General features: G+C 40.3%; 1 protein-coding gene across 11 annotated transcripts in view; it reads right to left on the minus strand.

The window, feature by feature from the left end:
- Positions 1-16,239, minus strand: part of FMR1 (fragile X messenger ribonucleoprotein 1) — a 36,479-nt gene extending 20,240 nt beyond the window's left edge. For 10 of the 11 annotated variants that reach the window (XM_060137631.1, XM_060137637.1, XM_060137638.1 and 7 more), the window contains exons 1-5: positions 15,989-16,239; positions 7,503-7,555; positions 3,929-4,022; positions 1,260-1,331; positions 838-986 (exon numbers count right to left, since the gene is read on the minus strand). In XM_060137631.1, coding sequence (XP_059993614.1) covers positions 838-986; positions 1,260-1,331; positions 3,929-4,022; positions 7,503-7,555; positions 15,989-16,039 — 419 coding nt within the window. In that variant the 5' untranslated portion in view covers positions 16,040-16,239. Of the gene's footprint in view, positions 1-837; positions 987-1,259; positions 1,332-3,928; positions 4,023-4,523; positions 4,652-7,502; positions 7,556-15,988 lie in introns of those variants that run through there. The other variant, XM_060137640.1, reaches the window with a different exon arrangement.
- Between the last annotated feature and the right edge of the window lie 1,299 nt (positions 16,240-17,538).

A 17,538-nucleotide genomic window follows, 5' to 3' on the forward strand; every position in this document is an offset into this window, starting at 1 on the left:
GGATTACTGGTGGTCTTAGATGACCAGAGGTGACATCTTTAGGGGAACTACTCTCCCCTGCAGGCTTCCTGATTTCAGTTACATATGGTAGGTCACTAATTTTCTTGAGTCAACTGTTGAACACTTTTGGGGATAGCTACAGGATACCCAATTTTGTTTTGCTGTTTCTTTTCTAAAGAAACAGTACTGACCAACTTAAGGGAGAGAAGGAAATGTATAAGAATCAGAAGGCACAAACATACATATGCAATCTCTATAATCAAGAAGCAGGATTTCTGTGTATTGTGAAATACAAGTTACTGTTTATCTAAGGTGTGACATGTCCAAATCAAACTTAATATACGCCCTTGATGAAATCTTTAAAAAGGAATTTCTTCTCTAAAAGGTCTTTAAGCATTACTTCAGATCAAGGATTATAAGAGAGATGACCTTTCGAAGCTTCTTTAAGCTCTGCTTGTTACATATTTATCTGAAAATACTAGCTAAAAGGGAAAAAACCTGGACAAATCTCCATTGCCTAGAAATTGATCTGTGACTTAGGACAGAATATCTGTATTAACCAGTTTCAAAATCTTAAAATTCTATGAACAATGTGTATTTTAGAAAACAAATGTACATTAGCCATGTATGTAACCAAGTAAGTTTAAACAAGTGGAATGTTGGCTTGATTATATAACTGGAAAAAGCTAAATATGTTTTTTTCACTACTTTTGCAAACCATTTTTGCCAAAGTTCACTGAATTTAAAAATTGATTTCTATTATTTGAAAACTTATATTCTTTTAAACTAATTGCATAGCACCTCTACGTTCTCAGCCCTTCTTGCTAACCCACTTACATTTGCCGTAAGTCTTCTGGCACGTCCAGTTTGATTTTATGGAAAGTATCTTTTGTGGCAGGTTTGTTGGGATTAACTGATCGTAAACGTTCAATTGTGACAATTTCATTGTATGTAGCATCACATGCTGCATATTCTATCACATAAAACTGTGAGAAATAAATGAAAGTCATTCCTGGTCACAGCGTTTAAAGTAAGAACAAGAAGCTATACCTATTCAGTTGTTTTTCAATTCTCTAGAGGAAAAAAAACTATTTGATCAACTAACAAACACACGAAATATACTGAACGTGTAAACATTTAAATAAAATGCTCAAGTTAGATATTACTTTCAAACAGAAATCCAGACTGAAATGTAGTATACCTGGCTTTAGAAAAGGGAAATCGCGTAAGAAAAAAAATTTAAATAGGCATTTTCCTACCTCACCCTTTATCATCCTCACTTTAGCTAACCACCAACAGCAAGGCTCTTTTTCATTTGCTCTGGAATAAACCTACACAAAAATTACAACATAGAATATTTCATGATTAACATCATTCAGAAATCTATAAATTATCAGACATCAAGGAAAATTTCTTAAAATGACCTTAGGTGTCTTTCAAGCCCATAAGCTGTAGACTTTAAGCCAGATTGCACCCCTACTTCTAGACATAGACACACACTCAGAAACTACCTGATTACCTGGGAGAGTCCTGTAAAAAGTGCTTTCCTATTTCTCTATGCTGCCTCAGTAATAATCAGTAATCTGAATATGAATGCTCAAGAAAAGATGACCATTCATAAACCTGGGCATACTTTCCTTGGGTACTTTGAGAGCTAAGAAAATGTATCTAAAAAATGTAAAGATAGATTTGTTTTTGTTTTACTCTAATAAGCAAATAACAAATTGGAAGTTACTGACCCTGGCCTACTTCCTGGCTGCATGGTCACTGAATGGGTAAGGCCGCTGACTACTCAGCTCACTAAGGATACCACCTGGCATTCACGTATCCTGGGAACTAAACGGACAGATCCTTGGTCACTCTCTGGTCTCCTGTCCCCTCTCCACTAAAATGGACAACTCCACGCTGGCAATCCTCTGGATACCACGTTCCTGCTCTCACACACTGTGGATCAGTTCTTCTAAACTGATCTCTCTGGCGACCACTTCACAGTTCACTTATGATGTGCAGCACGGAACCTTTTGTGAAGACACTAGCAAATCAAGGTTAATAGGAAAAGAGACACATGGAGAGAGAGAAAGAAATACTCAGAAGCAGAAAGACAACACAGGGAGGACGAGGAGGATGGGGAGGAGAGGACAGGAGAGAAGACCGGCAACTCAAGGCTCCGACTCTCGTCTCCCTTTTACTACTGAAGTTAATAGTTACACAACACAGAGATGAAATACAACTGAACTCAACCTCCTTTCCCTCTTGCCCTCAACACTTCCTCTCACCTCTGCTCTAGCCAGAGAAATAACCTCAGTTATTTGTTAATTGTTATGTAACACAATGAGGTCACCCTGGCAACTGTGGTTCATTGGTTCCCATCTGTTGTGTGACTAGGTTGGGAAAAAAGTCCCCTCTATTCATCACTATTATGAGCATTCGTGGTACAGACAGACCAAAAGACCTAAGTTAATGGTTATACAATACAGTGACTCAGTACAACTTGATTTAACCTACATTTCTCTCTTGTGACCATCAATTCCTTTCAGCTCTGCGCTAGCTAGAGCAACAACCTCAGTTAGTGAGGTCACTGTAGCAACAGCATCTCACTGGTTACCACCTGTCATGTGACTCAGTTGAGAGGGAAAAAAAGAAAAAACAGTCCCCTTTATCCATCCAAACACTATTATGAGGCCTTCTGATATAGACAAACCAAAAGTCCTGGTCCTTGACTTCAGGAAGCTCGTAGTCTCCTGGGGAAAGTGAACAGCTAAAGGTCCTCAAGTACAGACACTGTTTGTGCTCCCTACTGGGATCCGTCACAAAACCAAGCCCAGTTCCTTTCACCTAGTAAGTACTGAGTACATTTTTGGTAAATAAATAGCACTTTATTCTATTTCCACTATAAAGCTGTAGAGAAAAGAACACAGGCCTGGACATCCAGAGACCTTCTCTGAGCACTCTCTAAAATAGCACTCCTGCCCCTACATCACCTTTCATCCTCTTTTTCTCTTCCTAGGACTTACAACTGCCATAATATTAGCTATCCTCACTAGAATGTGACCTTGTCAAGGCTGGGGCCTCTTCTGTTTCACTGACCATCTGTACCTAGCACAGGAAATAAGAATTCAAGGACCTAGTACACCTTACCTGACCTGTACAAATGGATTCTTAGCTGCTTCCATCATACCACAAATGCTCATGAAATTCAACTGTTAACAAGGCATTGTGGAGAAGAGAAGAAGCTTAAAATGGAGTACATGAACAGGGAGGAAGAAAAGGATACTATATAGACCAACTACAACATAAAGCAGACTCCAAGTGCCTTAAGTGTCACAACAATCTTCAGCGCTAGAGAAATCACAAATATAATGTTTTTGTCAATGTGCTACATCTCCATAGCACTTTTTGGTCAGACATCAATGGCACATAAGCAGTTGGTTCATAGCATCTCCTGTGAAAAGATGTTTTACCTGTATGTGTATATACTAAAACTCGCAGATGAGTTCTTACAAATATCCCAGGAGGATTTTCTGCTACTTAAAGCAAGCCTAGGATGCTGCTCTATCGTTAAGGAATGATTTTTTCCTAACCCATTTTACTTAGAACGGGGACACAGTTGTAAACTAACAATATATTATTCAAACAAAAGATTCAGAGAATGAGGGAAGGGGGAAAAGAAATACTAGTGGGCAAAGGAAATCAGTGGTGACTTTCAAAGCTGCACCCTGAGTGCTGCTCAGGCAGCCACACTTAAGCATCCATAATGTATTATTTCCAATCATTATTAAGATGGAGCAGTCAAAAGCACACATACATCAGAGCTATAATTCTCAATGCAGATTGAAAAGTGTTAAAGACAAGGGATACAAAAGGCACAGGCAAATTAAATGCTCCCCCTTCTTCAGTGCTTAATAACTTGATGGCAGGGGAAACTTACCTCAACTTCATCGCTTTCATTTATATCTTTATTATAACCTACAGGTGGTGGGAATCTCACATCATGGAATGGAATCTGCCTCTCTGGCTGCCAGCTGCAAATAAGCAAATGCAATTATTTAACATGTTTTTTGGTTTAATGGAAACAATGACCATGCTGCCATCAACTTTTGGTTAAGTGTGACCCTTTGGTTTTCTAGTTTAAAGAAGCAAATGCTTTAAAACTGTCAGTGTTCTGCTGAGTGGGGCATAATGGCAATATAGACACATTTCAACAAACTCTGCATGCAGCACAGCAGCCTTGTAGTTCTAGTTGGAATATTTCTCTAAACACAATAGATCAACATTACAATTTTCCAAACAAGTCTTTCTTCCAATAATTTCAACCTCTAAGAGTTCTAAACTTAGGGCCACAACAGCAATTTCCTTTGATGCTTAAATACGTTAGTATCAGTAAGTGTTAGTAACGTCATCACCATACTTCCACTTGCAAAGGAATTGTAACCACATTCCGATGACCACAGAAACTGGTCCTAAGTGCCCTCTAATTCCCAAGCAAAATGGGGCAGTCAGCACATTAGCAATTCACAACTCACTTTTCCCCCTTTAAATTTTAGATCCCGCGAGGTGGTCAGTTCTTGCCATGGATAGCTGGCTGCTGATCAGTATGGCGTACCAGCAATGCACTGGCCTGGTGGGGTCTCCTAAACCACAGAAACCCGATGGAGACAGCCTACAGGAGTTCAGTAAGTTGCCTATGTTTTTTAATTTAAAGTTATGTGGAACAATTTTGAAAAACACCAAATTATTCTTTTATATCTACAATGATATAGAGTATTAAAAGATAAACTTTGCAGAAACACTGGAGGATTCAACTGCTAGAGCAGTCATTTCTGGGTTTTCTGCTAAAGGGCTCTCTAAGTAAAATCCTATTGAGAAAAGTGCTTTTTTTTTAAGAAGAGCTATTATATAAGATAGCACAGTAGGTAAGTCAGAATTTGTGGAAATATGATTAGGGCCTATATTACACTGAACCCCTTTTCTGTATTATTATACACCCTTGAAAACTCTGAAACTTAAAAAAAATTGTCTTTAGGGAATTCCCTGGTGGTCCAGTGGTTAGGACTCGGTGCTCTCACTGCCAGGGCCCCGAGTTCAATCCCTGGTCAGGGAACTAAGATCCCACAAGCTGTGCAACGTGGCCAAACAAACAAACAAAAGTCTTTACTTCAGAAAAACTTTTTAATATACTTACTGAATTCAATGACTTAACATGTTAAAGATTCACTGCTAAATTTGATTTGTAAAGCATATAATAATAAAGTTTCTTCATTCCAAAGAATTATTTTGTCTTAAGTATAGAGATAAAAATCAAATTTTTTATTCAAAAAATATGAAATATGGAAGGCAAAAAGAAAGCATCTAAAATAATGTGGTATTATAGGAGTTTCTTTATGATTGAAAGGAAAGAAAGGGTAAATATAGTCTGAAGTTTTACAAAACATCAGGTTTGTTTTTTGTTTTAAAAAACCCAGAAAAACAAAAAGGAAACGCAAGGAAAGTACTACTTTGGTAGGGACCTATCAAATCCTGGTGACATGCTCAAACCCAGTGTTGAATCTCATACATACTACACAAACACAAGGAAAAAGTTGATCTATTTCAAATTCCCAGGATGACAGCTAGAAGAGAAACTTGTACACAGCTACGGTACGGCAGACAATTAGGAGGTCCATAGAAAGAATAATTTTAAGTTTACAGTAGAAATCTGGTTGAAAACAAATGAGAACTGATCTATCACTGTATAAACAAATACAGATACATTCTTGAATGCACAGAGGAAATAAGTGTTTGCTTAATACCTTAGATTAAGGACTATAGGAGAAACTAAAAGAGTAGCAAATAAAGATAACTCTCCCTTTATGGGAAACAGTGTTTACCTAGTGATGGAAACAAGCAGATAAGAGTATAAGTACAAGAAAAAAAATTACTCTCCAAGTTATCAAAGATTCCTCTGTTAGAGGTGTGATGCTGTTATCTAGTGTATAATGCATGGATAATCACGCAGAGGCACATTCTGGAACTTTTGGCTCTATGTATTCAGAGAAAGGTATTCTATTATCCAAACTTGTATTTGGGACCAAGACTATTTGTCTGGAGCTGAGAATTGGGCTGGATACTCTAAATCCTTTTATCTGTCTCCCTAAATGCGTTTTAGGCATCCGAGAAAACTACAGTTGACCCTTGAATAACTCGGAGGTTAGGGATGCTGACCCTCTGTGCAGTCAAAAATGCACGGATAACTTATAGTCAGCTCTCCGTAGCCACAGTTCCTCCATATCTGTGGTTTGCATCACGGATTTAACCAACCCTGGATCGTGCACTACTGTAGTATTTACTACTGAAAAAAATCCACATATAAGTGGTCCTACACAGTTCAAACTCATGTTGTTCAAGGGTCAACTGTACTTTGCCCTGTTGGCAGCTACAAGATTCTGCTAACATTCTAATTATAGCACGTCTGGGTCAGATACTGTATTTTAACAGATTTATTGAGATATAATTCACATAACCATATAAGCATCCACTGAAGTGTATGTACAAGTCAATGGGTTTAAGTATATTCCCAGATATGTGCAACCATTACCAGTCAATTTTAGAAAATTTTCATCACTTCAAAAAGAAATCCCATACTCTTTAGCTATGGTTCTCCATCCCCCACCAGCCACTAAGCAACCACTAATTTATTTCTTCTCTCTGTAGACTTGCAATCTGCTTTTGATACACTATTAATTTCTCTTGGTAAATAAAAGCCAAACATTATAATTGTTGGCCAGATTTCAGAGTTCAGTAAAATCCTAAGATCATGACCACATCTATGCTCCGGTTAAGGAGGTTATATGTACTTTATATTCTTGAATGGCTACTCTGAAAATAGCCGTTATTAGCATTAAAAAAATTTAGTCAAGAGACCTGTCTCCCCCAATAAAATGCTAACATCTATACTATTGATGCCTTTGTATATAGCTAATGTTCCTAGGCCTCTAGGTATTTTTATTTACTCACCTAGCAGAAGAAAGCAGAAACGATCAGTTACTGCTATTAATGATTATAAACATATGAAACAGATAAAAATGTTAATGGGCAAACAATTATTTCCAATAAAATATACCAGATGACTAAAACCATCAATTTTAGATTTAACATTACAAAACTCACATCAACTTTCCCAGTACCCATGAATCCATTCATTTTCATCTTTTAACATTTACAAATATTCCTATTCAAACCCTCAGTTACTAATACAGAAGAATCTGGTTTCTTTCTTCACATTCAAGGGGACTGAGATGTAAGGATCAAGATTATACAAAAGGGATCTCTGAGGTCATTAGCAGGAACAGTCATTCCATTGGTTTAATATTGAGTTGTTCACGAACTTCCTGGTCAGTAACATGAAGATCCATTCCTGAAAAACACTCAAACTACACTTGAATTTTTTAAAATGAGGAGTAAAAGGAAAAATTAGCATAAAATATTAAAGAACCTAAATATTAAAATTATATCAAGACACTTACTTGTTTTCAAATGCCACTGTTATTGAATCTTCATGAACATCTTTTACAAATGCCTATAAGAAAAAAAACACCAGTTAAATTAACTTCTAAGCTTAAACATCATTTTTGTTTTCAGTTACACTTTATAGATACCAAACATTTTATGTTTAACAGAATGAAGCTTCAAGTGAAAGTTTGTCAGTTTGTGAGGATCACTCATTCATGAGTCACATCTATATTTAGATACCTACTATGTGCTAGGCCCTAGGAATACTCATTAGTTAAAATAAAACACAAAGAATTGCTCCAGAGTTCAGCATCTCATAGGACAAAGACAAGTAAATTGAAAATTACAATGCAAAGCTGAAGGTATACTTCAGGCTAGAAGTACTGGAAACTAAGAAACTTGTTCCAGAGCTATATACCAGTCAGTGTAGATCTGTTGTAACCTATCTTTTTCTCCTTAATACAATTTTAGGAGAATACAATAGTAAATAACTAAATATAATCTCAAATCTATATATGCACAAGTACACTAAGTTCTCTTTAAAAGCAATGTGCTGCTAATACCACTAAAAGTCCAATTACCAGAGTTTAATTAAATTCTCAATCTCGCAGGCACTTGGCAAAAAAGAAATAGTAATATAAAGTACAGAGGTTTAAATCTTTTAAATCTGATGACGCAATTGCTAATAATCTGCAGAAGGACATAACAAAAGTAATAGCTAACTAATTATCAAGAATTCTTTAATCAGCATGCTGTCCGTAATTCTATAAAATTAAGTTTTTAATAGGTGCAGGAAAGGAGGTTTTGTTTTTGTTTTGACAATTAGAGGAGTAGGATAAAGCATAAAGAAACCCAAGGGGCTTTATATCTTAATTCATTTTAAAATGGCTTTAGAGGTTTAAGCTTCTTACTCCAGTGTGTTCTGTACATGTTTCTGTCCTTTCGTGGTTTCTCCCTGTCTGCAGGATTATGGTTAAACTCCTCTGCCTGAAAAAGGCCCTTTGTGACCTGGCCCCACTGCTCACCACTCCAAGCTTCATCTTTCACATCCTTGTAGGCTGTGATCCAGCAGTGCTAAACTACTTGGGCCTCTCTGTACATGCTGCTGTTCCTTCTTTCCTATTGTCCTTCCCCTCTTTTCACCTAGCTATCTCCTACTGGTCTTTTACAATTCAGTTCAGATGTCAGCTGCTATGGGAAAACCCAGAAGACTAAGTTAAATTCTATCCTCTACATACTTATAGCATCTTCTGAGTATCCTCACCATAAACTTATCCCACTATAGTCTTTTGCCCATTTTCCTACCAACAGTAAGTTTCCTGAGGGTGGGTGATATAGGCCTTTTATTTACTGTTGAACTTCAGAGTACCTATTAAGGGTTCAATGAATAGTTGTTATCATGGATCATTGCCTAAGGGGTTCCTATCCTAGCCTTGGAGGAAAGGTATGAGGGTGGTGGGGTGGTAGTATGTTGGTCAGGAAAGACAAACAGAAGAGGACGAGGTTCCTATCCAACTTAGGGAGTGGAGGATGGGGAGGCCCAGCAGGCCTAATGGGCAGCAGGAGCAAAGGCTTAGACCTGGAGCAACAGCTTGGGGTGCGGTAGAAGTAAATCCTTTGTGGACAAGGAAGCCAAGACAATTCAATGGGGAAAAAAGAACACTTTTCAACAAATGGAGCTGGGACAACTGGATATCCACATGCAAAAGAATAAATGCAAAGCTATGCTAGAAGACAGTTTCCTTGTATGATCAAGGTGGACTATAATGGAATCTAGGTGTTCTGCGATACTCAAAATGGCTAAATTATTATTTCTAAATTAAGCATGTATGTGTATCTTTATAGTTGCTGGTTTAAAGTGGGGGGGGAAATCCACATTTTCTTCCTATCATTTTGATCTTGCTTACTTTTCCTTAGCCATATTTAAATCACACCCATTCTCTTCAGAGTATTTCAAGAACTCTAGTTTAATACTGACCATGATATTTTAGAATATACTAGATTTTATAAGGGCGCATGCCCCCAGTGCTCTCAGGGGTTTGCCTATTACTTCAGCAACAGAAAGGCTTGATTTTGAGTTAAAGTTGGAGGAATTCGACGTTTAGTTTTATAAAGTAAGTCCCACAAATTACGGAGAAAGGAAAAACAGACCCCCACCCCACCCCAACTTCTCCCTTGTGTTTACATGATGGCGAATACCAAATTAACAATCTGCTTTTTGAGGGTGGGACTCCTATTAGGAGCTAATCCCTTATTTACCCAAAAATGTCTTTGCTCTGTCTCCATCCTCGCCTAAAATTTTATGTTTGCATGCCTTGGCAGTAACTAGTATTAGTTCTTTACTGTATATTATATGCTGAAAATGTTAAGTCCTTTAGTCAGCTAAGAGAACCTTGTTACAGCTGGGTGAAGAACTGTTCTCACTAAATCAGGTACCTTTCCAATACTACTGCCCTTGTCTAAAACCGTGCTGTTGCTCACCATAGAAGTTGCTGGTCATATGTACATATTTCGATTTAATTAGGTACAATTAAATAAAATTAAAAATCAGTCTGAGTCACACTTGCCACACTTCAAGTGCTCAAAAGCCACACAGGGCTCAGTACCTACTGTAGAGGACAGCGCAGGTAGAGACCACTTCCATCATCACAGAAAGTTCCACTGGATAGCACTGATTTAAAACATTTACAAATGTTGGGGACTTTTCAAACCCATCTTGAAAGCACTCTAAAAGTTAGTCTCATTACTTCATTGCTCTATTTTAATTTATTTCTATTTGCCAAAGAGTTATTGTATAGTTTAATCACACTCATTCACCACATTTGCCTATTTCCTAAAATTAAACATCCCTTCAAAGGAGGAAGATCTGCAACTGTGTGACTACTAAAAACCAAAAAAACAAAAAACAAAAAACAAAAAAAAAGCTTCCAAGTTTTCAAAGACACTAAAAGCAATTCCGGATGTAGAGTGTCAAAAATGGTTTGAGTAATCATCACAGCTTACGGCGGCCACCGCCTCGAGTTAATGAGGCTTACCTGTATATGGATGTTGGCGTGACTGTTCCCAAACCAGTCATTTTTAGCCACTGTTTGCATATTACGTGAATACAGAAGGCATGGAATACCTTCTTGTTGCTGCTGTAATAAGGGGAATAAAAGAAACTCAGAGGTTGCAAAGGTTTCCTCTGACTCCTGAGGCCTTTTGCTAAAATTCCAACAAAGGTCCCGTCTTTCTGCTTCTCATCATACTTTCTCCAATAACCCTCCTTTTCGGCCCTGCCCCTGCCTTACCCCAACACTCATACCCTTCCCTTCCCTGGCCACCCCAGAGCATTATCACCTCACCCACCAACAACTATGGAAAACTATGTTTTGTTGTGCTCTCTACCTATCTACATCAAGCAAAGTTGATGAGAAGATAGGTTCAGCGGATTCCTGAGGGGTTGGTTACCAAAGAAGGCAACTGAATAGGTTTGAATGAATACAAGAAGGGAGCTGCATGGGACTGGGTGAGAGCTAGGGCTCTTACAAGGGTCAGTAAACTTAGTGGTTAAGAGTTTTGCTGTGAATGAGAGATAGGTTCAAAACCTTGGATCTAAGACATAACAGCTGCGGGACTCTCCAAGAAATGGTCTCTGGTCCTCAGATGCCTTGTCTGTGTAAGTAAGGAATGGATACAGGGGAACTGGACTTGCCTCCTAAAGCTGTTGTGAATAATGAAATCACACATGTCTAGTGCCTAGCATGATGGCTGGCACATAGTTGGCACTAAATAAATGAGAGGTAAAGCAGAGAGGGGCATATTTTATAAAAGATGCAGAACCATAAACACTCCTGCATCTGAGAAAGTTACATCTCAACAAAAGCACACTTAGAAAAAGATTTAAAAATTAGGATAGAAAGAGAAAAGGCTGTTTTCTCAAAGATACTAAATACTAATAGGTTATTTAGACTTTCAGAAGAAAAAGTGATGAAAACCTTTGGGGTTTGAGAAAGGTGCTAAAGTGCAGTTAAAGACAGACACAGTGGGACTTCCCTGGTGGGGCAGTGGTTAAGAATCTGCCTGCCAATGCAGGGGACACAGGTTCAATCCCTGGTCCGGGAAGATCCCACATGCCGCGGAGCAACTAAGCCTGTGCACCCCAACTACTGAGCCTGCACTCTAGAGCCCACGAACCACAACTGCTGAGCCTATGCGCCACAACTACTGAAGCCCACATGCTTAGAGCCCGTGCTCCCCAACAAGAGAAGCCACCGCAATGAGAAGCCCACACACAGCAATGAAGAGTAGAGAAAGCCCGTGTGCAGCAATAAAGACCCAACACACCAAAAATAAATAAATAAATGAAAAAAAGAAAGGAAAAAAAAAGACAGACACAGGCTCCTTATCAGGGGGAATAAACAGAAAATCAAAAAATCATTATGGGATCCCCCACCTGGCAACTGGGCCAAAGAGGCAATCATAAAATCATACTAACCAAAGTGTGTAATGACTAGAGATATCTAAGTCAAACATTACATCACTGGGATTGCTGAAACTAAAAGAAAGTCTGTCCCTATTTGGGTGAAGTCTTACTCTCCCACTATACCTCACACCTTAGATTGTACAGAGAAATTTCAATGTAAGCCCCTGACCACCAATGAACACAACTACTACATTATCACTGAAGACAGCACATGTAGTGCATTGATAATTCTCATTAGAGAAAACTTAAAAGCATTGCAAAATATCCCTCCTAAAGAAAATCTGTAGGAGATAGACAATAAGGACATATGAAATGTGATAAAATACGATTCAAACCCAAGGCTTCACATATAAAGCAAGTTATTGCTTCGCCGCCCTTTGAATGTGGGAACTAACAATGTATGAGAATGAACAATGGGAAGGGAAAAGTACAATAAACCTCATCAACAATTCTTCCAACCACAGTGCATGACTAGGAATACTCGCCTTCACTTGGGCATTTACCACAAATTCTGAGAAAAATGCATCCTTTCTGGTTCACCTTGACGCAAAGACAACACACAGGTATAGAGAGAATAGTATTAAATGAGTTATTAATTTTCCTGTGTGTAGGTATTCTAACTTTTGAATGCTTCAGTTCTTATGTGTTCCCAATGTAACAAAAGCAAACTTCATAGGAGCATTAAAGATTTCTAACTTTATCTTTCATTAATAGGCATTCATATGAAGAATTACAGTGTAATGTGTCAAGGTGCAAGAGTTAATAAAAAGGAAGCTAATACATAAGCTCAATATTTTGTGATGTCTTTGTGTCAATGGTAATATCCTTGCAACTGTACTTACAAAATAATGCTAAGGCATTATTACAGTAAAAAATACAAAGTTACAATGAAATTTACAAAAATGGGTGGGAAATCCAATCCAATTCATTTCTTTAAGCTAAATTTCATCATTTCAGGAAGGCAGATTACCTGATCTCAAAGCCCAGATCTGACCCTTACTAGCTCTGACACTTAGTAGTAACTCACTTACCTCATCTCTCTGTACATCTACGTCCGCATCTATAAACTGGAAATAACAATGGTAACTCAGGGTTGTGGGAGGTGATTAAACAAATTAAGAGAGGTAAAGCACCTAGAACCCTGCCTGGCACCTCAAGAGCTCTCAGCACCTGTTAACAGTTAAAAGCACGATTGTAGTCATCTCAGGAAGCACATTCCCATAGTGGGCAGGAATCAGAAAGCCAGTTCTTATACCACTGAATTTTACATTTAATGAATAATTTGGAGGTTTTCAGAGTGTGTGAGTATGAAGTTGGAAAATGCTCAACTCAAAAGGGGAGTACTGATGCTTCCATAAAGATACTAAACACTAAAAAGGTTATTTAGACTGGGAAGAAAAAAACATGTGGTTGACCTGAACAATTTACTTCCTTGAAGTACAGAAGACTTCAGAGAAAATGTGAAGAAAATTTTCATTACATGACTTTTTCTAAGTCAAAGAAATACCTAAGCACAAAAGTAGTGGCTCTGACAGTTACTAAATCCAACTTTCGAGTTTTTAAGAAAAAACACCAGAGGGAAAAATAGAAATGAGCTGTTACAATCTTAGGGTTTAGGTTTCATGGTTCTGGTAATTCTGAATCCTAAGTTTGAGTTAATTTTTTAGAGGAAAAAACCCAACTGTTCCCAGCATATACTCTACCCAGTTTATACTGCAAATTTGGACCATGTGCTCAGAAGATGGAGAACTCTACCTTACAATATGGTGGTTCTGTTAGGCAAATCGAAGTCTGAATTCAATTATACTGAAGCTGTTTGAGTTGTTTAGTTCTTTAAGCCTTTTCAATCAATCCGATGAACCCAGGTTCCCAATTTTTTCATAAATGTAACATTTCTCCATAATAGTTCATTTTTTATTCATCTTTATTTCCCATCTTTTCTGCCCATCCCACTGGACAAGTAACTCAGTTTACTTTTGCTTTACTTTTATAACTCACATCAATATTGAGCCTTATAAGAATTTAAACCTTTGTCATTATAGAAACTATTTTTCTACCAATACAGACCATTTGAGGTTTTCTTAAAAACAAAACCTTAACTAAATAAACATAACAGCAATTTCTCTGCACACGTTTGTTCATGTTTAATATTTCCCCTCAAGGAACTAAGGGACAACCCATTCCTTTTATTCACCTTCAAATTAAGCAACTTCGTTAAAAACAAAAATAGGGGGAGATTAAGAGCAGAGATAGAGGGTCTTTCTTATATTCCAATCAGTTTGCAAGCAAAATCACAGAAGCAAATCACAGGTTGCTCGAACAGAACAATATATCCTTCAAGACCACGATGTACTACTTGCCCTCTGTAGCAAGCAAACTCCACTAAAAGACAGTAAGAGTGGCATCTCATCTAAGCTAATATCACAGATCTATTAGAATACCGCTCAACCATTAGCCCCTGCTCATATTTATTACAGCTAGTGCCCCAAATCTAGTGAGTAAAACTACCAATCTAGGAAGCAGAACGATTCTACACAAACTAACCAGCAGAATTATGGATCACTGAAAAAAATGCAACCAGAATTTTGACTGCATCATTTTGCTAAAAGTATGGAACAGTTTACATACTTTACTCATTCATTAAATATATTGATCTCCAAAATCTCCATAAAATTGGTAAACACATATATAGTTAAGTCAATGTTTATTTTCCTATATACCTCGTTTGAAACGTTTATGTAATCCTATATAGATTTAAGAATTGCATTTGGACAATGGCAATATTTAATTCCCATGCTTCCTTCTATATGCACCTTCTGTCGCCAAGATACTGTAGTAAGGTGGGACATCACTTACAGAAGTTATAGAGAGACATTCAAGAGGAAATGAGAACTTACAGACTGCTAGATCTACAGCAAGTATGGACCAAGAGACGCACTACCGACATAGGAAAATATTTTTAAGCCTCCTTTTGAAAATGTAAGATATTAGTAAGGTCTGCAATGGTGTAACTTAAAAAAAGAAAAGCCCGCAGCAAAACCATGCATGCCTATTTAAAACCTCAACAATACAGTTCACTGCAACATTACACAGAGGAGATAGTCAAGCCCTTGGAGCACAGAACAATTATTTCCACTCACTTAAAAAAATTCCCCAATAATGATAATTTCCTGAAGTTTCATGGCATATATCCAGGCCTTTGGAGGGTTAATTTTTTTTCTTAAGTAGCAGAGCTGCCAATGTTTTTAGACGCTGAAGCATCTGTATTCCTGAATTTGCCCACATTTATAACAAGGGAGGAGGGGCCACGAATATTCAAGATTACCAACTTCTTTAAACCATTACTCGGATATGTCTGGGTCTTCCTGAAACTTTTGAATCTAAAATCTTTTCTGAAATCCACAAAGAAAGGTCACTAATAATCAGTTGCCATTGTGATTTGGTACCGACTACAGCTTCTTACTACTCTTTCTTCACACCGCTCGCCCAGAACAGTGGAGCTCTCCGAAGTCCCAATGCTGGACAGGAAAAGAGAAGCCAAAGGAGATGGCAAACCCTCTTTGCAAGGCAGGAGGCGGCTTGACGGAAGCGCCCCCTGCTCCTCGGCAACTACCCACACGTCAGGCCCGGATCCCACTGGGAGAGGATATTTAAGAAAACAGAAATAAGCCGTCACCGTCACTTCGCGCGGACACCGGCCCTTCCCGCCCGGATCTCCTACCTGCCGTCGGCCCTCGCCCATCCCCAGCCCTCCCTGCCGGGGCTCGGTCCCCGAAAGGGCACCCTCTTTTCCTTGCCCGCTTCTCATTCCGACAGGCGCCGGGGCCTCATACAGGAGAGGCAACGGGGCTCAAGGGGCTTCCTACAGGCCCGAAGTCCGGTCCTTCCTTCCCTCCCAAACAACATCCCGCCGAGCGCGCCCTGGCTCCGGGCGCGGCGTTTGGGAAGAGGGCCCCAGGCCTGCCTCCGGCCGAGGCTAAGAAGAAAAGGGAGGGAAAGAAGGGCGAAGATGGGGCCTGCCCTGGAGTCAAGTACCTTGTAGAAAGCGCCATTGGAGCCCCGCACTTCCACCACCAGCTCCTCCATCTTCTCGTCCGCCCTGCTCGCTCCGGGAGCCCGCCCCTGAGAGGTGGGCTGCGGGCGCTCGAGGCCCAGCCGCCGCTGCCGCCGCGCTGCTGCACGCCCCCCGGCAGCGGCGCCGCAGTCACCGCCGCCGCCTGCGCCCGCCGTCGGCTAACCACCCGCTCTGAGGCGGCCCCTCACCGGAAGTGAAACCGAAACGGAGCCGAGCGCCTGACTGAGGCCGAAAGCTCCGGTCGCTCCGCGTGTAAACAGTGAAACCGCATCACATGACCGACGCCGCCTCTTCCCCCAGGGTTCGGCCCCTCGGCCCCGCCCTCCTTCCCCTCGCGGGCCCAGAAGCGCGCGCCTGCGCGCTGCTGGGGAAAGACCGGGGGCCGGGCCTAACGTAAGGCGCGCGGGCTCGGCGTGCGCGGGCTCGGCGGCGGGCGGGAAGGCGGGAAGGGCGGAGACAGGTCGCACTGCTTCGCGTCGTCTGGCGAGGACCAGAGCGCCCGTTCCTTTAGCGGGGGCAAGCCGAGGCGTGGGAAAGGGCCTCCCGTAGCAAACTAGAGTGTTCACTTATCCAAGTCCGGGCTGGCTTAGGTTGGAGGTGTTTTTGTTTTTTTTAAAGTGGGGCAGAGCCTAATTGAGCTGGAGGTGGAGTGGGGGACAAGAATGAAGTTGAAGAATTAGATTGAAGAAGACTTTGAACTAGTGACAGTGGCAACCGCGGTGACTCAGGCTTGTGTGACCCTTAGAGGCTGAAGGTGAGAGTAACGCCCTCCCTTCCCCAAGAGATTTTGGGCCGTCCTGTGGATGCATTCTGTGTCCTCGGAGGGGCAGTGGAGTGTGTCAGGACCTCTGGAAGTGTTAGTCCTTCCACAGACCCAGCACTGACCCACATACTTCCCTTTTCTCGATTCAGTTTCATACTTTTACTTGACATACGTAAAAAAGAAAATGTATTAAACACTTGTTAATTTCTTTACAGTTTATTTCCCTACTATTTCACGCCTACTGTATGCCCACCGTGCCCCAGAGGCGACCTGTCTACAAGGGCCTGTGCACCTGTTTTCTTGCAGCTCTTTCCCTTTACCCTCCACAGTACAGCAAACCCCAGTTCTTTCTCATTCCTGCTTCTGCATCCTGCTTGTATCCACCTTGACCTAGGTTTCCTTTGGAAGGCTTGTATTCAACTGAGAAGTTTATTGAGCCCCTACTATATGCCAGACACCGTGCTGAGTGCTAGTGAGACATAGGTCAGAGCTGGGAAATGACTCCAGCTGGAATGTGACCAGTGAGAGTTAACTGGCAGCACAGAGTTGGTGGAGGCGGGTTGAACCGCCCCAGGCAGGTGCCCCAGAATGCGAGGCATCCTTGGGCCTCCAGTTCCCTTCCCACCCCACTCCTAGCCAGAGCAGCAGCATTGCTGCTGGTGGAACTCCAGCATGAAAACCTCAGATCAAGGGCCACATTCCTTGAGGCCATGGTAAACAGGGATGATCTATTGAACTAGGGTTTCT

The sequence above is a fragment of the Lagenorhynchus albirostris genome, chromosome X (assembly GCF_949774975.1).
Source record: "Lagenorhynchus albirostris chromosome X, mLagAlb1.1, whole genome shotgun sequence".
NCBI classification, from domain to species: Eukaryota; Metazoa; Chordata; class Mammalia; order Artiodactyla; family Delphinidae; genus Lagenorhynchus; species Lagenorhynchus albirostris.